Here is a 22,455-nt window from a genome sequence, read left to right as displayed (position 1 = left end):
ACCCTCATTGGGTCATAAATGTGAATTGCTCTGAAGTTATTCCTTCCTTTCATCTTCTACCATTGCGTAGGTCAGTCCTTACTGCACTTCTAGCATTCTATTCATGAACCAGAGGGCTCAGGATGAGCAGTTATGTCTGTTCTGTACGGACGTAGCTCTTAAGGGCACAGATTCGAAATTTCGCCCATTGGATCAAAACAAAAGAGCTGATACCAGAGAGCAGCAGCGGAACAAAAGTCACAACAAATTGAAACCTTTATTGCAAGGAAGTAAAACAGACGCCCGTATAGTCAGACTTTATACACATCGTATAAAAAGAGTCGCTGGCAGCAGCTGCGCCCCCACGCTGGGTACCACAGCCGCCAGTCCGTGCCAATGTATCGCTACATTGTAACCAGAAACACATGTTACTGGTCAGAAAGAAAACTCATTACTATTCCTGCAAGGAATATAGGAATATTCATCTCCGCATCCACCTGCGATCACATCATCCACACGAAAATGATAAATAGTTTTTTAAAGGGGGGAAAAAAAAACTTCAAAAATAAACCTGAGCGGCGCATTTTGAGTCCTGCGGGTCAGCGGCGTTCCACTATCGCAGTGTGGACGACGCGTCAGATCTGCAGCAGCAGAACCGCGGGGTTCATTTGCGGAAGCGCTTGAAGAGCGGGTGCACGTGTTTGTTGCCGGCGCCCTTGTTCCTGGGAGCCTGATATTCCATGTACACAGTGTCGTCTGCCCCAGACATGGAGCTCATGGTGCCGACGCGCCGCGCGACCTGCGGAGGGGAGGAAAGAACGAAGGACAATCAGGGAATGTATCATTTGTGTCTGCTTTTTGGCGCATTTTGCAACATTTATTAACCCCTTCCTGCTGCAGTCTAATTTAGTTTTTTTCCCTTCACTTCTTCCAAGAGCCATCACTGTCTCAAAAGGAGGACGTCATATGAGGGCTTGGGTTTGTTTTGCAAGAGAAGTTGTTTTGAATGACAATTTCCTTTACCAACAATATACTGAAAACAGCGGGGGAGGGAAAAAAAAAAAACTCAAGTAATAAAATGGGTAAAAAAAAAATAAAAAAATTTGCCATTGATTTTTACGCTCTGTTTTTACGACACTAGATGGTAAAAATGAGCCGGTGACAAGATTCATCAGCTCTGTGTGTTTCCAGAGATGGCAAATTTGAAGAGTATTAAAAAAAAAAAAAAAACCCATTATAATAAAAAAATTTAATAAAATATTACATTTGTCAACATTTTCACAGACTCCTAACCAAATATTTTTATTCCTTTATCTTTAAAAGGAGGAGATTTATTTATTTTTTTTACTTTATTTTTTCGTCTCGTTTAGGGACTTGAACCCAAGATCTTGTCCTAGAGATTGCAGTGAATAGTGACGTTCTCGGTTAAAGCTCGGCCACAAACCAACAAGCCCCACATTTCCCATTGGCGGGAGTGAGGATTTTTTACCATCTCAGTCTGGGGGTGCACAGGGATTTACTGTGGAGTTCCCCTTTAAGACACAGATGTCCACTCATGAAGAGGAGGTTACAAGGCGACGCTCTCGTACTTACGTGGGTGGAAGATTTGGATCCGAACTCTCCGGCCACCACTTCCTCTTCGGCGTCGAGGTCGGAGGCGGCCAACACTTTCTGGAGGAGAAGCTGCTGGTCATCCTTGGTGGAGAAGCTCAGGTCCTCCTCCTCCATGCCAGCCAGCTTTGTGATCACCTGGTCGAAAGGGGACGAGGAAATTACTTGGTTGTCACAGTTATGTAAATGAGCAGCAAGGCCACTATGAATACATTATCTGATGGCCCCTCCTCCCTGCAGATGCCACGCCCTCAGGAAGAGCAGTAAACCTGCAGTAGTTACTTTATTTGGCCCCCCTTGACCCCCCATTACCCAGCAGTGATGGAGTTCTCCTTCTATCGCCCCCTCCCTGCTTATCCCCCTGCCTGGATGACCCCTTTAAGTACATATAAAAAAGTAGTGGTTGTATCTTCTGTACAGCAGACTGCCTCTCAGTGCTGCACAGACTTGTCCTAGATCTCAGGACCCCTCCTGCCCTTACCTTAAAGCTGTAGCCCTGATCCACCAGGAACCTCTGCCTCTTGGTGGAATAGGCCATTTCCTGAGTGTCCTGCGACACCAGAGAATAGAAGAAGGCGTTGTATTCCTCAGCCACCATTCCTGGAAAGAGAGAACACACATGACACGTATAGGTATAAGAGGGGTGTACGCCCTGGTAAAGGGGGGGTCCAGCTAGGAGCCCTGGGTCAGGAAATCTGCAGGACAGTGAATATATCATCTGTATGAACACAGGGGAAATACAAAGAATGGGTAAAGCAAAGGGTTAAACCCCCCCACCCATATGGACCTGATATTTCACACAGCTGAGCGTTTGTTACAATGTATACAGCCAGTGTACAGTGAGCTGCATTCATCAGAAGAACCAAGTCCTTGACAGTTTGCTACAATGTGTCAGTGCAGGTACCGTTGATTGTCCAGACAGGATACAATTGTAACAAGCTGTTCGGTATTCACCCTCTGAAGACGATGTTTCCATTCAGTAAAAGCAGCAGAGATGGGGACAAACCTGTGGGATTGGAGACATCATTCTTTTGGTTATCTTAGGTTTGCGGAACATTTATTCCGGCTTTTGCAGGTTTGTTCAGCCCCCGCATCCTTTAGCTTTTACCGATGTGACTGCGGTTTTCATTATCCGGAGATTTTCGGCTAAATCATTGCAGGATTTAAAAAAATTAAGAGCGAATCTATTGGGCGGTGAGAAGTCATGCCTCCTCCTACTGAGTAGAAAACGTGACTTTAACCACCAGTTTTCTTCTTTTTTTTTTTTTTTTTTTTTTATTAATATTTTTATTACGTTTAAAAAATGGAAAATAAATTAACAGCGACAATCAGAATCATAGAATCATAAGTGTCATCAATGTCCACTGAGGCCACATCAAGAGGAGACTGCAGATTAAAATACAAAGGAAAAAAAAAAATAGCGACCACATCGTAGTCAGTAACAGGTAGGAGCCGCAGCCGGGCTTATAAAGAGGCATAAATCAGAGGACGCAGGCAGAACGCCGGGCGAGGGAGGAGATGAAGGCGGCACGGGGGCCGCAGGGAAAGGTCGGCCCCCCACATGGTAAAGTCATGGCGTCAGAGGCCGTGAGAAACGTTCAAGCCTATTAGCTGCATTTAATAAGTGACGGAAACGCACGTTCCGGTCGTCTCACCTCGTCAGCGCCCAGCTGTGAGACCACGCCGATACGTGGGAATAATCCACCCACAGAGCGATCACAACAGCAGTGCAAAGCGGAAACTATCAGGGTGCACAAACTTTACAGCCGAGTCATGTGATGGCCACCAACAGCTCAACACCCAGCTCTCCAGGACTCCTGACCGGCGAAACTAATTATGTGCAGGAGCGACGGAAACAGCATGGCTAAACTAAGCAGTGTAATCTATGTACACAGTGACTGCACCAGCAGAATAGTGAGTGCAGCTCTGGAGTATAATACAGGATGTAACTCAGGATCAGTAATGTAATGTATGTACACAGTGACTGCACCAGCAGAATAGTGAGTGCAGCTCTGGAATATAATACAGGAGGTAACTCAGGATCAGTAATGTATGTACACAGTGACTGCACCAGCAGAATAGTGAGTGCAGCTCTGGGGTATAATACAGGATGTAACTCAGGATCAGTAATGTAATGTATGTACACAGTGACTGCACCAGCAGAATAGTGAGTGCAGCTCTGGAGTATAATACAGGATATAACTCGGGATCAGTAATGGAATGTATGTACACAGTGACTGCACCAGCAGAATAGTGAGTGCAGCTCTGGAGTATAATACAGGATGTAACTCAGGATCAGTAATGTAATGTATGTACACAGTGACTGCACCAGCAGATTAGTGAGTGCAGCTCTGGAGTATAATACAGGAGGTAACTCAGGATCAGTAATGTAATGTATGTACACAGTGACTGCACCAGCAGAATAGTGAGTGCAGCTCTGGAATATAATACAGGAGGTAACTCAGGATCAGTAATGTATGTACACAGTGACTGCACCAGCAGAATAGTGAGTGCAGCTCTGGGGTATAATACAGGATGTAACTCAGGATCAGTAATGTAATGTATGTACACAGTGACTGCACCAGCAGAATAGTGAGTGCAGCTCTGGAGTATAATACAGGATATAACTCGGGATCAGTAATGGAATGTATGTACACAGTGACTGCACCAGCAGAATAGTGAGTGCAGCTCTGGAGTATAATACAGGATGTAACTCAGGATCAGTAATGTAATGTATGTACACAGTGACTGCACCAGCAGATTAGTGAGTGCAGCTCTGGAGTATAATACAGGATGTATCTCAGGATCAGTAATGTAATGTATGTACACAGTGACTGCACCAGCAGAATAGTGAGTGCAGCTCTGGGGTATAATACAGGATATAACTCGGGATCAGTAATGTATGTATACATTGATCGGCTAGGATGATAAAATAAAGTTACAACACGGCAAATATTCGCACCTGGGATAATTCTGTATATTTAACAAATCTGACTGATGGAGATATTGGGAGGGTGTTGCCAATTACTTGCTCCTTAGTTACTTTCTTGTGGATCTTCCTGATTATTAGCCAATATCTGGACCTTGCGAGTCCCACGTGACGGAGCAGCTGCTGATCTCCAGGATAGCATTATATGCACTGCAGGTATCTGCTGACAGTAACTTCACGGACAGAGCTTTACCTTTTTTTGCTCTCAGGACACGGCCCAGACGCTGTGCCTCCTGCCTTCGGGACCCTCCGTGTGAGGAGATCTGGATCAGAACGTTGGCTTCAGGTAAATCAAAGGAAGTGTCACCTACCTGCCGAAAACAAAATGTACCGAGTGTTCAGCTAAAATACCCAAATATAGAAAAGAAATTGACAACAAATTCCCTCGGTCGTCGGTCAGTGACAGGTTACTCCGAGCAGCCTAGAGTTTTGATTTATGTATTTTTTGTATTGCTTGCAGTCAGTGACTAGAACCTGGAAACCTGTCATTAATATCCGGGCTTTGCTTGTTACTGAGTAGCAGGGAGTGTTCTCAGTAGGGTGCTGCAATGTGAATCATGGAACATATGACCGACCCTTAGACCTCCAGAGCGAGTCCTGCTCATAAATGAAAGCCAACACCGTAACCAGCTTTGCAGATTTTCTTTCCCTTGATCCAGCAAGCAGAGATCTTTAGAATGGTGACAAATGTCAACGAAGGCGATTGGAAAGCTGCAGATATTTGATTTGCCTTCTTACCTTTGATATAAAGATGGTATTGATTTTTGGATTGTGCTTAAAGTTTTGCAGAATTTGCATCCGTTCCCCCTGGGAGGTCGGGCCGTAGATGTAAGGTCTGGGGAAAAAATAAAGAAAGTTAATGTTACGGCGGCCTTAAATCAATGTTTCACCATAGGATCCTGAATGACAGTATTCACATCCAGAGCTGCATTGATAAAGCATGAAGTTATAGAGCAGATCAGATGAAGCTCAGTGTCTGCAGATCCTGCGCACAGGTTTAGACCCGACCTAAGCAGGAACTTACGGTGTCGTCTGTAGGGAACAAGACTCCAATACATGCAAATGGAAAAAGCTTTGAAAACTATTTTGACAGTAAGAGGCCGAGCACATATAAGGGGGTCGCACCCCAGGACGGAGGGAGAGGTGAAATAACGCCCTGAGGTCATTCCTTGCCCGCTCACACGGAACAGTGAACACATCTAATGACATTCCTCCAGCAGCGCTGCTGCTAATCTCTTTTCAGGCCAATTTGAGAAAGATTAAAGGATCCTTCCCAGAAATAAAAAAAAACAAAAAAAACATCTGTCTGGATTGAGGATCAGCATTCAGTGTCGTATAATAACGCACAAGGTTGGGTCACGCCAGTGCAGAGCAGAAGAAAGGAAAATTAGCACATCTGCAGTCACAACACAGGACAATTGCCACCTGTCAGGTCGCTTGTAACCACTTGTCACAAAGTGATACATTTCTAGACTTAACTGGAAACAATGTATCGCTGAGGCGACAGACAAGTAATGACCAGATGGTATGAAAATGTTCGATAATCTCTAGTGGGGAGTTTGTCGCCGCCGGGTAGGAGACGCACCATTTACACTATCACAGTTATTTTAAGTGCTCTGATGTCACCCTGTAGCCATATAACAACTAACAATTGTGAAAAATGTAACTTGATGGATTTTTAATTACAAACTGCAAGTGATGGAGTCCAGAATCGCGAGTCCAGAATCGCGAGTCCAGAATCGCGAGTCCAGTGGACGACCCGTTTTTTTCTTTTGCTTTTACATTCTATTTTCAGGGTTATTTGGAGACTTTTGGGCCCCAGAATGTGTGTGACGGCTGCTGCAGTGAAGTCGCACGACTTTCTGGTGCGATCTGGCCGGGAGTCGCATGCTGGTCAGGATTTGCAAACAAGATACTTCCATGGGTCTCCCTGCTGCAAAAGTAATTCATGATCGCCGACAAACTACATCGGGACTTCACACGTGTCGAATTTGTATCACATCACATGTAGCAGAACAGCCACATTTACGCTTGGCCTGTTACAATGCAACCTTATCTGGGCACTGGAAAACATTGCTGCTTCTTTAAGAAACACCCCCACATCTGACCACAGGTTGTGTCTGGTATTGCAGCTCAGCTGCTTTCAATTGAATGAGGCTAAATTTCAATAGCACTAGTAATCTGTGAACAGGTGTGGTGGTGTACTCACAGCAACATTGCTCAGTACTACTGAGGAATGTCCTCCATGCTGCTGCTCTGTATTGAGTGTTTTAGATCTCCTAGCGTTTTATTCACAGCTACACTGCTCAGTACTAATGTAAACGTTCTTGCTGCTGCTTTTAGTAAGTGTCTATCTCAGCCCAGAGCTGGATTCACAGCTACACTGTTGAAAAATAATGCTGCTGCAACTTTTGATCATGTGCTACATACAGACAGGGATTCCTGCTTTCTCGTCTCTGTGTATGGTGTATAGGAGACATAGCAGCTCGTCTACCCCCACAGAGACAACTGAACATTAGAGATGGAGCAGAGGGAAAAACTGGTGAAAAATGCAAAATAAAAGTGATATAAAGGCCAGAAATAGTGCTCTTTTCATGTACATACACAAGCAGTCGGCCGTTTTGACAGATTCACATATTTTTTTGCATTATTTTCTTTGTTCTCACTACCAAAGCAGAAATCTTTCCACCGCTGAAGACTGAAGTCAAACGCCCCAGTAACTCACCCTCTGCTAAAAAAGTTTAAAACAAAAATCCCAGGAGCTTGCGGCTCATTGTCATGCAGGGCCACTTACTTGTTGAGCCTGATGGCGTACTCCTTCAGCGCAAACACATTGTCTGCGAACACAATGATCTTGTCATTCCGCCGCTCATGGAACTTAATCAGGAACTGGCAGGCTCGGAATTTATTTGGGTTCATGGTGTATAACAGAATCCGCTTCTTTGTCTTGATGGCGACGTATTCTCTGTAAAACTCGGGGGACATGGGGCACCAGACCTGAGGGAGAAAGGAAGGAGAGGAGGAAGCAGGCGGCCAACATGGAGGCCTGGGCCGTATTCTGAACACGCAGCTCGTTTGTCTGGTGAGAGGAAGAAGCTGAATAGACCCCGAAGGTAAAAGCCTCAATACGAGCCACGGGGTACAAGAGCGGCGGCTCACCACGGCAACAGCCTCCTCCGACCGCCGGGAAGAAAAGACAACGTCTTAATCAGCTCCAAGGCTTTCATGGAATTAGCAGAAGAAAAAAGCAACAATGAAAGCGGAACGAGGAAAAAAGTGACAAACAGCAGAGAGTCTGCAGGAGGGGCGAGGAAAACGTTATGGGGGGCGAAGACATTTAAGCAGTCAGGAAACGCGTCATACTATGACGAGCTGTGAGAAAGCTTATTGCAGTGGAGGTATGACAGAGATTCGGGAGACGGGACCGCGCCATCCGCAGCCGGCACCAACTTACAGGATCGGAGTAAACTCTGATCTCGGCCACTCAATCCGTCCTACATAGAGGTGGACACCTAGCAGTGTCATAGTGCTCGCAAAAACCTGGCCCCAATCTGGAAAATACCTAGAAGGCTCAAACTGGACAGTGTCTTTAAGGGGTTAACAAGGCATAAAAGCTCCATAAATTACCACTATAACGCAAGATTAAACTCTTGCATGGATGTCGGCCATTATAACAAGGCTCCTCCCCAGCAGACCCTGCATTGCCCGAGACATAATAGTAAGACTACACTAACAGGTCGGATAACGATCACTACCACAACACCGACCTATGGGGCATGCCCAGAAATGCCCCAATTGTGCCCTCTCCACTGTGCATAAGAAGGTGACAATGGCGCCGTGCAGACATTGTGGAGCACTCGGTCCTGAAGAAGGCAGGTCCATGATGGATAGGGATGAGTAGCCCCCAACATAACCCACCTGCCCCCTTACCTCCGCACACTGCACCTTTGCGATGTAGCCGTTGTTCTGCAGCTCCATCCAGTTGGCTTCGTACAACTTTGGGCCAATCAGAAAATTCAGGTCGACTATTTTGTCGTCCTCTCGGACTAGGGTGGCGGTGAGCCCGAGCTTACAGTGAGCCTGGACGATGGTCAGGACGCGGCGGAACATCTTTGCTGCAAGAAATAAAAAGCTGATGCAAATCAACGTAAAGAAGCAGAAGGTTATGGAAGTCTAATAAAGACGAGAGAAAGTGCAAAGTGTTGGTCACTTATCAGACATTACACTCTAGTCACATCCAGAGCTGCATACCTTAGGTCAGTTTTCAGTCTCCCTGTACAGGAATGTCCTGTACAATCTATAGTTACCGCAGCATTGGATGTAACCAGAGTAAAAAAAAAAAAACTTTGCTCCCCTGTACCTGGAATAGTATGCACCTCGTCCAGTATCATCAGACCCCACTCCTGACTTTTCAGCCACTCCATCACCCGCTCTGCTTCCCATGACCTCTTGGTTGTGTGCCCCAGCATGGAGTACGTGCTTATGGCGATGGAGCACCCGATGGGCTTGTCCTTGGCGTCGGAGGTGAAGCGACAGATCTGGCTGTCGTCAATGGTCGACCACATCTTAAACTGCGCTTTCCACTGCTCCACTGACACGGCAGAATTACCCAGCACCAGGCACCTTTTCCGCACGGTGCAGGCGGCGGTGACACCAACCAGAGACTTCCCGGCACCTGCAGATAGAAACGCTCTCATCAAGAACATCAGGTCCAGCCGCAGCACAGATTAACAGGACGAAGAAGAGTCCTGAAACTTTCTATTACACTTTGTATTCAGGTATCTCTGCTTCGTGTCATTGAATTCCTGTTTACATCAGCACAAATGAAACTCATCCTGACCCAACACGATACTGCTGAGAGTTTGTTACAATTGCATACAAGTCGTCTAAACATCTCAAACTAGAAGACTTTACCTGCACTGACACATTGTAACAAACTATCAGTGCAGGGGATACATCAGATATAATTGTAACTAATCCTCTGCTGACAGTAGAACACATTTTGATTGATTTGATACATTGTTGCGACCAAGATCTTAAACAGATCCTGAGGCATTGAGTTAATAAAAGCCTAAACAATTGCATAAATATTGAGACCCATGTGGAATAGGCAGCTGGAGAGGAGGGAGCGGCTCTCTGCGACCCTGGATATTGCACTGACCACCTGTGATCCATTGCCGTCTGTCCTGCTGCAAACTACTGGTATATTGCGCCCTCTGCTGGCAGCTCCCCTCCACTGCCGCAATTACTGAAAATGCCCCCTCTGCTGGCAGTTCCAGCTTGTTGCATCCACCCCTCACCGACCATTGTCAAAGGGGTAGAGGGAAATTCTGAGAACTGAAAGTTGGATAATGCATTGACCTGCACTGATCCTGAGCACTGGGTGCAAAGACCAATGTGAACAGGACAATGTTCGAGCAAGTGCAGGAGTGCGCTCTGCGCCATGCATAGGACAGGGAATAACTTCCAGTTCTCTGAATTTACAGTGTACGGCTAACACCACATAGGAAACCACTGAAGAAAGCTGAACCGACAAAGACCCTCACCGCAGGGGAGCACAATCACCCCGGAGCGGGCGCGGCCATTGCCAAACATCTTGCGCAGGCTCCTCTCTTGGTACGGGCGCAGGACGGCGGTGGGCTTCAGGTCAATGTTGATGTCCGGGTTCATGGTGTCATTCCTGAAGTCGTACTCTGCCAGGAGCGGGTACTCCAGGTAGATGCACCGCTTCTGGAGATCCTCAATCAATTCCTGAAAAAGACACCATGGCAGCCATTACTAGCGGGGAAGACGCGAGGCCGGGGGGTTCTTACAGCCAGTTCCTTTATGCCAATGCACCTAGATTTACTTTGCAGCAACTTTGACAATACTTTTGCTTTTTGCTGCCGATGTGGAACCATCATCATCACATCTATCGTCAGGCTGGAGAGGAAAGCAAATCTGACGTGTAGAAGCGACTCACAGCGCTCTGTGCTATAGGAAATAGTCAGCAAGCTGGTGGACCAATGCCTACGACAGCGAGGACTAAATACGAGCGGTTTTACCTGTTTAACCTCGAATGATACAGTCTGTGTCTCTTCCTCCTCCTCTTCTTCTTTGTCCATCTGTTCGTAGAACTCAAACAGGTCGGCCGGGACGTCGGTCTTATTCTGCGTCTCAGGGGTCTGGGAAGTGGAGGGGCCCCCGGCCGGATCCGTCGTCTTGGAGATCTGGGAATAAATGTGCCGTAAGAAGAAGTCTCGTCTCTGGTCGGCCGCAGAACATACTGCAGTAAGGATCTAAACGTGCACCAATGTGAATGAGCTGCGCTGCAGTGTAAAGCACGGGGCAGCAAGTCTGAGGATATACGAGGTGGAGGGCGAGGACTTCACCTTTCCATATGTGCAGGGACAGTACGTCTGGATGAGGGGCACGTGCTGATTTTGCCTCTTTCCTATTTCTTCTAGAAGTTTCATGAAGTTTCTTTAGTGCCATTTTGTACAGGATAAACGACAATGATCGTTCCTGGCGGACGGGTTTCACAGTATAAGTCTGCTAGCAGTCAGTGAATGGACTTACCGCGGATTTGCTAGTAAAGGTCTCGGTGATCAGCTCTGTCTCTTCTCCCTCCTCATTCCTCAGTCTGCAGCCGCGGACGACTCTGTCTTTTAGAAGATCCTGGATGACGTCTGGGTGAGCGCTCTCCACGAAGTATCTGCAGGTCATGTGATCACATTTAGGCCATGTGGAAACGCTGCATGTTCTTCCCGGACGTCCCCCCCAAATTACACGATAGCAATCTGCTGCATTTATTGCAGTTGTGGTTTTTGCACTGAGTTTTTTTATGCAAATTTTGCCGGTCTTAATGCTTTTTTAGAGCAGAAATACAAACGTTTTTAATGCATTTTTCATGTCTCTACGACCATGTTCCACGTAGCATAAATAATGTGTTTTCTGGGGGCGGAATATCTACCGTTCTTCGAGTTCAAGCAAAGTGTATGCAGTTTCATGAAAACTCCTGCCCACCAGTCATTCAAAGAAAGTAGAAATTTTCATTTTTTTTTTCTCCATAGTTTCATATAAGGAACCCGAGAAAAAACATTTGTAAATCTGCAATCGCGTCCAAGTGTAGAATCGTATCATCTACAGAAAAAAAACTGTATAAAAAACGCTGACGAAACCTGTAATCGATTGTGTAACACACAATGACGTCTGAACTAATCTGCAGTGAAAATGGGAAATGCAAAGTCGCATATTTTGGTGTGAACAAGAGCGCAAAATGTGCTGGGAAAACACGCAGAGTCTCCGCACTTGGGAAGGAGTACGGGACTACAGTTACAGTAATTTAAAAATAAAAAAATTCCAAAGTGAGGTTCTGCAGCATCTTTAAAAACACAGCTGTCAGGAGAGTTCATGGAATCACATCCACTTTGTTTAACAGCAGCTCAGGATACGTTCACACAACGCGTTTTTGTTGCATTTTTTCTCCGTAGGAAAAACTCAATCACAAGGAAAATGAAGGAGCTAACCTGTATTAAAATATGTATTTCTGATGCAGTTTAATTGGTCTGATTGACAAAAAGTTGTAAGGTTATGTTCACACGTGGCATTTTTGCAGAGACTTTTTGCGTTTTTCTCAGTGGCCAAAAAACGCTGCATTTTACAGAACCAGCAGATAGAATGAGATTTTTAAAACCTGCAGCTGTCAATTCCTTCCCCTTTTTCACCCATTCAAATGAATGAAAAGAAAGCAAATAAAAATGCAACCAAAACCTGTGTATAGAATGCGAATGTTTTACTGCCACCACTATACTGTAGTTTTTGGTGTAGAAACAAAACACTGCAAAAATGCAATGTGTGAACATAACCTTAAAACGCTGAGCAAATAAATGCAGTGCTTAAAAAATGAAAAAAGGAGAGGAGTGAGTGAGTGACATTTTAGAAATCTCATTTATTTTGCGGCTACTGGGAAACACTTTTTTTCCTGCTGCTAAAACAGAACGGACAAAACGCTGTGTGAACAAGCCCCGCTCCAAGCCAGAGCATAGGCCAGCACCAATGCCAGCCGCACAGCCCTGAATAAACACATGAGAGCACCGTGCTGTGAATCGGTGGGGGTCTCGGCAGCAGACCCCTCTAGTCTTTGGTTAGGACTCTCTGTAGTAACTGCAGTGCACAGGAAAGCATGGCGCAGCAGCACAGCAAACAGCAGCTACAGCTCCATGGTCGGGCTATGTGCACTCAGCAGGAGAGATGAGCAGCCCTGCCGGGGTCTTGCACCTGCTCGGGGTCCACACAGCGCACGGACCGGCACAAGCCGCAGCGTAGATCATACCTCACCTGTTGTGCTTCAATACCAGCTTGACTTTCCCATAGCTGACAGTGCAGAGCTGCAGGTGAGAAACAAAAGATTTCTATTAACTAACCCTACTGGGCAGTTAGCGGGTCACAGACATTTCTACCAAGTCCTTTCTTGTCTCGGAGACCCCCATAAGTCCTAAAATGAAGGAACCAGTGACTAGAAACTCCTCCTGACTAGTTACACAAGTGCCGAGCTCAAAACAAAACCCACGCGACACTAACAAGCTCTGCAGCCGTGTCACTCGCACATAACCACAGCGCATTTCAGCCTCTGGATGTACAGAAGAATGTATGGCATAAAGTTACAGAACCTCATTATTATTGGCGTTTCATCTTTATAGAGCACAAGTAACATGGACAAATGCTCTTAATTATAGGGGTCCTCCAGCTTTCAGGGTGGTCTCTGACTGGTCCTTCGATAAGTCTAGGCTTACAGAGTCGTCCATTGATCTCATTGACCTCGCTAAGGGCAGAGCGTTCTACGGACCAGTATGGGGGAAGCATTTAACATGAGACTGTCCCCTTAAGCACCTGCCAGACCCCCGTCTCGAGCGCTCACCTTGATGAACTGCACGATTCCCTCGGGCACGCCGGTTTTGCTCAGCTTCTGTAGATACTCAATGATGTCTGAGGTCTGCAGCCCAACACTGACGGCAGCGTACAGGGAGTAGGCCGTGAGCTTGTACTCGTGGACATGCACCGGACGGCAGACGGGCTCCGAGATGGCGACAAGGAAGTCCTGGGCGTATTTATAGACCGGAGAGAAGGCTTCCAAAAAGATGTGTCCGTCTGGGGCCTGGAGCAAACATAAATCACTGATGATCACCTGAATTTCCCTCAAAAATTCCCCAATTTACAATCCTAAATTCTACAATAATAATATCACTTAAAGGGAGTGTCACCACCAAAACTATTCATACAGTCCCACAAGGGTCTTAGCCCCCAAAAATCCATCCCCGCAGTATAGGAGGTAACTTTAGTTATGCACATGAGGGCTCCTCGGTGCCCCCTTGGCGTGACCAAGAGCTCAGTGCACCGATGCCCCCTCAGTCAGCATGCCAGGCAGCGCTCCACAGCACTGGCTCACTACAGAGCCCAGCAAGTACCGGCACGGTGGCAGTGCGGCTGATGCAGGCAGGAGGGCGATAACCACTCACGTGTACTGCCACTGTATGTGAGCACCTGGAACGCTGAGGCGAGGAGCACTCATTTACAAACGAAAGAAAACTTTTTTTTGTACAATTAAATATGTGACATTTGGACGTCAGGGATGATGTTATAGAGGCCAAGTCCCCGAAAGGAGTATATAAGTTGTGTTAATCAAAGTTTTGGTGAGACAGACCCCCTTTAAATTCATACAGTAACTGGGGGCTCAACTGCTAAGAACCCAGCGATCGCAAAAACGAGACTCTGCACACGGAAATGGAGCACACGCATAAAATCAGTGGCAGAAATCAGAGGCCGACCCCGAGGCTGGGCTGCAGGATTGCGGTTTTCTCTGCAGCAGATTGACAAGGATTATCCACCAACCAGCGTCCTCAGAGATCGGCAGCAGCCAGCGTTCCCTGCTCAGCTTCTGATCAGCTTCTGATGTGCAAACAATCTGAAACCTTTTAGCTGTTTGGTAACTTGCACTTTTTTTCATTGCACTTTTGACACTACAGTTTTGTCTATTTTTTTACATCAAGTTTTAAATAAAGCTGCTTAGTGTTTGATAATTTGTGATATTTGGCTTTGATTTTGCCAAAACTTTATTGATAGTCATAGTTTACAGAGTATTTAAAAAAAAAAAAAAAAAAAAAAAAAGCTCAGTGGGCAGGAAATTTTTATCAGCCTTATCCACTTTGCTGGAACTGGAAAATGCTCAGTTTTTTGCACCAAAGTCACTAACTCAACGTGGGACCTTAACCTAAATCGGCGTTTATCAACCGGGATGAAGGAACAACCTGTGAAAAAACTGGTGGTAAGGGCGACGAGCAGGAGACCAGCGCGGGGGGGGGGGGGCGATGAGCAGGAGACCAGCGCGGGGGGGGGGGGGGGGGGGACGATGAGCAGGAGACCAGCGCGGGGGGGGGGGGGGGGGGGGACGAGAAGGAGACCAGCGCAGGGGGGGGGGGGGGACGAGAAGGAGACCAGCGCAGGGGGGGGGACGAGCAGGAGACCAGCGCGGGGGGGGGGCGATGAGCAGGAGACCAGCGCGGGGGGGGGGGGGGACGACGATGAGCAGGAGACCAGCGCGGGGGGGGGGGGGGGGGGGACGAGAAGGAGACCAGCGCAGGGGGGGGGGGGGGACGAGAAGGAGACCAGCGCAGGGGGGGGGACGAGCAGGAGACCAGCGCGGCCTCCCAGTTTGCACCTTCATGTCGTCGCCAATATATAACGACATCATGGAGTTTTCAGCATCGTTCAGGAGGAAGCACAGAACACTGGACGCACAGGAGCCCCCCCCCCCCATGTGATGAGAGGTTGCTTCAATCCAGGGGGGCTTTTTTTTTTTTTCTATATTAAAGTGGGTGAAATATATGTCTCTTCATTTGTAAATTATTCGGTAGGGGCGCTCCACGGTAATTTAGGTTTCCTTTTTCACCCGGTGGTGCCCTTATACCCCAAGTCATAGTAGGTGAGGATCTGGATAAGACTTAATTGTCTCATTCATTCATTCAAACTTTGTAATAGCTATGAGAAGTGGCCGCCGCACAACCGGGCGCCGCTGATCAGCAGGGAATATGCAGGCGGTGGGGGGGGCACACGTCCATTTTATAGCTGGACTCAGACACCTACCACCCAGAGAGGACGGGACGTGTGGTCGCCCTTCAGGGGCATTTCCGATCTGTAATCTTTGGCGTTGTACTCGTCCAGTTTGGTGCTGGCCTCGTCCACTTGCTTTCCAGCCGCAGAGGGCACAGCCTCCTGGTCATAAGTGGGCGCCACGTCATCGTCATCTTCCTCCTCTTCATCATAGTGACGCTTCTTGGATTTTTTCTTGTCTGTAAGGAGGATTAACACCGAGGGTTAATATCCCCTGCATCGCTGTGAGAAACACTAGACAAAGCTGCATATCCGGCCCACAGGGCCGACGCTGTCCGGACATTAGGACTGGACAGACCCAGGTGACCGCACTGACCAGAAAATCCCAGATGGCAGCTGGTTCATAGGGGGCAGCTCCAGGAAAGACGTTCATTCCTGACATGGGGCAGATATCAGCACAGGCTCAGACCCCCGCAGTGAGGAGCCAGTCGGACATGGGGCAGATGTCAGCACAGGCTCAGACCCCCGCAGTGAGGAGACAGTCAGACATGGGGCAGATATCAGAAAAAGACCTACTTGGTCGAAATGTTGCTCTACTATGGCAAAATAAACTTGTCTTTTTGAACTACTACACCCGGATGGAGCGCTGTTGCTTTACTATTTTGGACATGGGGCAGATATCAGCACAGGCTCGGACCTTCGCAGTGAGGAGCCACAGCCTGTCATGAGGCAGAAATCAGCACAGGCACGGACCTCCACAGTGAGGAGCCACAGCCGGACATGGGGCAGATATCAGCACAGGCTCAGACCCCCACAGTGAGGAACCACAGCCGGACATGGGGCAGATATCAGCACAGGCTCAGACCCCCACAGTGAGGAGCCACAGCCGGACATGAGGCAGAAATCAGCACAGGCTCAGACCCCCCACAGTGAGGAGCCAGTCGGACATGGGGCAGATATCAGCACAGGCTCAGACCCCCACAGTGAGAAGCAACAGCCGGACATGGGGCAGATATCAGCACAGGCTCAGGCTATGTTCACACTTTGCGGTTTTTGCTGCGGATCCGCAGCAGTTTTCCATGCAGGGTACAGTACAATGTTACCCTATGGAAAACAAAAACCGCTGTGCCCACATTGCGGAAAATCCCTTTAAAAACCGCGCGGAATTGCTGCGGAAAAAAAGAAGGAGCAAGTCACTTCCTTCTGCGGATTCCGCAGCGGTTTTCAACATGCACCAATAGGAAAGTGCTGTTGAAAACCCGCAGAGGAATCCGCAGAAGAAACTGCAGGAAAATCCGCAGTGAAAACCGCAGCGGTTTTGCACTGCGTTTTTTCCAAATCCTCTGCGGAAAAATCCGCAGCAAAATCTGCAAAGTGTGAACAAGCCCTCAGACCTCCACAGTGAGGAGCCACAGCCTGTCATGAGGCAGAAATCAGCACAGGCTCAGACCCCCACAGTGAGGAGCCAGTCAGACATGGGTCAGGTATCAGCACAGGCTCGGACCCCCACAGTGAGGAGCCAGTCAGACATGGGCAGATATCAGCACAGGCTACGACTCACAGCAGACAGGGCAGAGAAGGACCACAAGTCTCAACAAGCCACACCAAGATAGCACTACAACTCCCAGCATTCCTTATGCCCAAGTTTCTACAGTGTGATTAGCCAACAACCATACCTCCCAACCGTCCCGATTTCAGCGTCACAGTCCCGCTTTGGCACCGGGGTCCCGCTGTCCCGCTTCGGGCATTTAAAATCCCGAATTTGCGGCCGCCGGTGAAGCCCCGCCCACTTCCGGGACGTAGAGAGAGCCCGATTAGGTTTGTGGCTGTTTTTTTTTTCTTATACATGCTGGGTCTCCTCCCGACCGATCCCTCCCCCGCCCCCGCCCCCTGTGTGTGCGGCGCTGCCACGCTGAGGCAGAGAGCCAGCAGCGATCAAGATGAGAGGTCAGCGACTCACTACCTGAGGTGTGTGCACAGAGCTCCGGCGTCTCCTGCTCTTAGCTGCTATCCCGGCAGAGAAGGAGAGACGGGGGAGGTGCCGGGACAGTGCAGAGCTGTGAGCAGCCGGAGAAACTGAAGAGCTGCACATGGACAGATCAGCCGCCCCTGCACCACAGAGGAGATTGTGTGTGTGTGTGTGTGATGTGTGTGTGTGATGTGTGATGCTGCATTTGTGTGTGTGTCATGTGTGTATGAGGTATCTGGTGTGTGTGATGGCTGGGTGTGTGTGATGGCTGGGTGTGTGTGTGTGATGGCTGGGTGTGTGTGTGTGATGGCTGAGTGTGTGTGTGTGATGGCTGGGTGTGTGTGTGTGTGTGATGGCTGGGTGTGTGTGTGTGTGTGATGGCTGGGTGTGTGTGTGTGTGATGGCTGGGTGTGTGTGATGGCTGGGTGTGTGTGATGGCTGCATGTGTGTGATGGCTGCGTGTGGGTGTGTGTGATGGCTGGGTGTGTGTGTGTGATGGCTGGGTGTGTGTGTGTGATGGCTGAGTGTGTGTGTGTGATGGGTGTGTGTGTGTGTGTGATGGCTGGGTGTGTGTGTGTGTGATGGCTGGGTGTGTGTGATGGCTGCATGTGTGTGATGGCTGCGTGTGTGTGTGTGTGATGGCTGCGTGTGTGTGTGATGGCTGCATGTGTGTGATGGCTGCGTGTGTGTGATGGCTGCGTGTGTGTGTGTGTGTGTGATGGCTGCGTGTGTGTGTGTGATGGCTGCGTGTGTGTGTGTGTGTGTGTGTGTGATGGCTGCATGTGTGTGTGATGGCTGCGTGTGTGTGTGTGTGATGGCTGCGTGTGTGTGTGTGATGGCTGCGTGTGTGTGTGATGACTGCGTGTGTGTGATGACTGCGTGTGTGTGTGATGGCTGTGTGTGTGTGTGTGATGGCTGCATGTGTGATGCATTTGTGTCAAAGCTGCATGTGTTTGTGAGCTGCGTTTGTGATGCTGCGTGTGTATGTGTGATACTGTGTGTGTGATGCTGCATGTGTGTGAGCTGCGTGCCTGTATGTCATTATACAGTATGGAGAACTGTGGCCATAATACAGTATGGAGCATCATGTGGGGTCATTATACAGTATGGAGCATCATGTGCAGTCATTATACAGTATGGAGCATCATGTGCGGTCATTATACAATATGGAGCATCATGTGCAGCCAGTATACAGTATGGAGCATCATGTGTGGTCATTATACAATATGGAGCATCATGTGCAGTCATTATACAGTATGGAGCATCATGTGCGGTCATTATACAATATGGAGCATCATGTGCGGTCATTATACAGTATGGAGCATCATGTGCGGTCATTATACAGTATGGAGCATCATGTGCGGTCATTATACAGTATGGAGCATCATGTGCAGCCAGTATACAGTATGGAGCATCATGTGCGGTCATTATACAATATGGAGCATCATGTGCAGCCAGTATACAGTATGGAGCATCATGTGCAGCCAGTATACAGTATGGAGCATCATGTGCGGTCATTATACAATATGGAGCATCATGTGCGGTCATTATACAGTATGGAGCATCATGTGCAGCCAGTATACAGTATGGAGCATCATGTGCGGTCATTATACAATATGGAGCATCATGTGCGGTCATTATACAGTATGGAGCATCATGTGCGTTCATTATACAGTATGGAGCATCATGTGCGGCCATTATACAGTGTGCATGCGGTCATTATACAGTATGGAGCATCATGTGCGGTCATTATACAGTATGGAGCATCATGTGCGGCCATTATACAGTATGGAGCATCATGTGCGGTCATTATACAGTATGGAGCATCATGTGCGTTCATTATACAGTATGGAGCATCATGTGCGGCCATTATACAGTATGCATGCGGTCATTATACAGTATGGAGCATCATGTGCGGTCATTATACAATATGGAGCATCATGTGCAGCCAGTATACAGTATGGAGCATCATGTGCAGCCAGTATACAGTATGGAGCATCATGTGCGGTCATTATACAATATGGAGCATCATGTGCGGTCATTATACAGTATGGAGCATCATGTGCAGCCAGTATACAGTATGGAGCATCATGTGCGGTCATTATACAATATGGAGCATCATGTGCGGTCATTATACAGTATGGAGCATCATGTGCGTTCATTATACAGTATGGAGCATCATGTGCGGCCATTATACAGTATGCATGCGGTCATTATACAGTATGGAGCATCATGTGCGGTCATTATACAGTATGGAGCATCATGTGCGGCCATTATACAGTATGGAGCATCATGTGCGGTCATTATACAGTATGGAGCATCATGTGCGGTCATTATACAGTATGGAGCATCATGTGCGGTCATTATACAGTATGGAGCATCATGTGCGGCCATTATACAGTATGGAGCTTCATGTGTGGTCATTATACAGTATGGAGCATCATGTGTGGTCATTATACAGTATGGAGCATCATGTGCGGTCATTATACAGTATGGAGCATCATGTGCAGCCAGTATACAGTATGGAGCATCATGTGCGGTCATTATACAATATGGAGCATCATGTGCGGTCATTATACAGTATGGAGCATCATGTGCGGCCATTATACAGTATGGAGCATCATGTGTGGTCATTATACAGTGTGGAGCATCATGTGTGGCCATTATACAGTATGGAGCATCATGTGCGGCCATTATACAGTATGGAGCATCATGTGCGTTCATTATACAGTATGGAGCATCATGTGCGGCCATTATACACTATGGAGCGTCATGTGTGTTCATTATACAGTATGGAGCGTCATGTGTGGCCATTATACAGTATGGGGCATCATGTGTGGCCATTATACAGTATGGAGCACTGTGTGGCCATATTTTTTTGTTTATAACTATTGTATATGAAACAGTGTGATCAGCAGTGCTAAATGGGTGTGCTTGGGACGTGGATATGGGTGTGACTAATTATGAATGGGTGTGGTCAGAGGCGTGGCCTAAAATTTGCGCGCCGCAAACTTTGTCCCTCTTTCCCATCTTCAAAAGTTGGGAGGTATGCAACAACTCCTCATCTAACTACAGAGTAATGGGAGAACTACAACTCCCAGCATCTCTTATATGACACAACTGCGGCACTACAGCCCCCAGCAGGCAGACTCCCCTCCACCAGCTGTGGTCGCACGGCTGACAGGCGCTGTAGTCCCGGTGCCGCCCGCAGTCTCCTACCTCGGTCGCCTCTGTCCTTCTTGCCCATTCCGCGGCCGCAGGTGATGACAGGAAACCAGGAGCAGCAGGAGCACCACAGCAGCAGAGCCCCGCCCCCTGCAGAGGACTGGCCAATAACACCGCTCAGCAGAAAACGACAACCGGAAACGCCTTCAACTTCCGGCAAATCGACCAATCAGCATCAGGGGCGTGGCTTGTCGAGCTTGTGATTGGAAGCTGCCGTGTTGTTTGTTGTTACAATGAATGTTGCTGTCCGAGGAGACTGAACTGCGCATGCTCCTCATCACTTGGCTGAGTGACTGCACACAGGGTCTTATGATTGATTTATCACTAATCCGTCACATTTCACCGATGTGATCAATTGCTATGGGCGTCCAGGCTACAGCGTGGTGGGACCGGTCCTCCCTGTGTGGCTCGTATCAGCTGTGCTAGTGGCCCATACCTCCCAACCGTCCCGATTTCAGTCACAGTCACAGTCCCGCTTTGGCACCGGGGTCCCGCTGTCCCGCTTCGGGCATTTAAAAATCCCGAATTTGCGGCCGCCGGTGAAGCCCCGCCCACTTCCGGGACGTAGAGAGAGCCCGATTAGGTTTGTGGCTGTTTTTTTTTTCTTATACATGCTGGGTCTCCTCCCGACCGATCCCTCCCCCGCCCCCGCCCCCTGTGTGTGCGGCGCTGCCACGCTGAGGAAGAGAGCCAGCAGCGATCAAGATGAGAGGTCAGCGACTCACTACCTGAGGTGTGTGCACAGAGCTCTGGCGTCTCCTGCTCTTAGCTGCTATCCCGGCAGAGAAGGAGAGACGGGGGAGGTGCCGGGACAGTGCAGAGCTGTGAGCAGCCGGAGAAACTGAAGAGCTGCACATGGACAGATCAGCCGCCCCTGCACCACAGAGGAGATTGTGTGTGTGTGTGATGTGTGTGTGTGTGTGATGTGTGATGCTGCATTTGTGTGTGTGTCATGTGTGTATGAGGTATCTGGTGTGTGTGATGGCTGGGTGTGTGTGTGTGATGGCTGTGTGTGTGTGTGTGATGGCTGAGTGTGTGTGTGTGATGGCTGGGTGTGTGTGTGATGGCTGGGTGTGTGTGTGTGATGGCTGGGTGTGTGTGTGTGTGATGGCTGGGTGTGTGTGATGGCTGGGTGTGTGTGATGGCTGCATGTGTGTGATGGCTGCGTGTGGGTGTGTGTGATGGCTGGGTGTGTGTGTGTGATGGCTGTGTGTGTGTGTGTGATGGCTGGGTGTGTGTGTGTGATGGCTGAGTGTGTGTGTGTGATGGCTGAGTGTGTGTGTGTGATGGGTGTGTGTGTGTGTGTGATGGCTGGGTGTGTGTGTGTGTGATGGCTGGGTGTGTGTGATGGCTGCATGTGTGTGATGGCTGCGTGTGTGTGTGTGTGTGATGGCTGCGTGTGTGTGTGATGGCTGCATGTGTGTGATGGCTGCATGTGTGTGTGTGTGTGATGGCTGCGTGTGCGTGTGTGTGTGTGATGGCTGCGTGTGTGTGTGTGATGGCTGCGTGTGTGTGTGTGTGTGTGATGGCTGCATGTGTGTGTGATGGCTGCGTGTGTGTGTGTGTGATGGCTGCATGTGTGTGTGATGGCTGC

General features: G+C 48.4%; 1 protein-coding gene across 2 annotated transcripts; it reads right to left on the bottom strand.

Annotated features, from left to right (window-relative positions):
- Nucleotides 1-237: 237 nt before the first annotated feature.
- ERCC3 (ERCC excision repair 3, TFIIH core complex helicase subunit) lies at nt 238-21,011 on the bottom strand. Of its 2 annotated transcripts, XM_077273247.1 has the most exons (15): nt 20,856-21,011; nt 15,701-15,906; nt 13,479-13,715; nt 12,899-12,948; nt 11,138-11,273; nt 10,624-10,788; nt 10,126-10,330; nt 8,940-9,254; nt 8,510-8,694; nt 7,374-7,576; nt 5,318-5,414; nt 4,773-4,890; nt 2,072-2,190; nt 1,573-1,728; nt 238-778 (listed from the first exon to the last, which is right to left on the bottom strand). In XM_077273247.1, exons 1-15 carry the CDS (start codon nt 20,881-20,883, stop codon nt 644-646), a joined length of 2,355 nt encoding a protein of 784 aa, XP_077129362.1. In that variant the 5' UTR covers nt 20,884-21,011; the 3' UTR covers nt 238-643. The 2 variants fall into 2 exon arrangements, 1 of the variants encoding a protein (XP_077129362.1); XR_013217876.1 differs by lacking the exon at nt 238-778 and having other exon boundaries at nt 1,589-1,728; nt 2,072-2,192; nt 4,774-4,890.
- Between the last annotated feature and the right edge of the window lie 1,444 nt (nt 21,012-22,455).

The sequence above is a fragment of the Ranitomeya variabilis genome, chromosome 7, assembly GCF_051348905.1.
Source record: "Ranitomeya variabilis isolate aRanVar5 chromosome 7, aRanVar5.hap1, whole genome shotgun sequence".
NCBI lineage: Eukaryota > Metazoa > Chordata > Amphibia > Anura > Dendrobatidae > Ranitomeya > Ranitomeya variabilis.
Note: the sequence above shows the minus strand (reverse complement) of the source record. Positions and strands in the feature narration are given on the sequence as shown.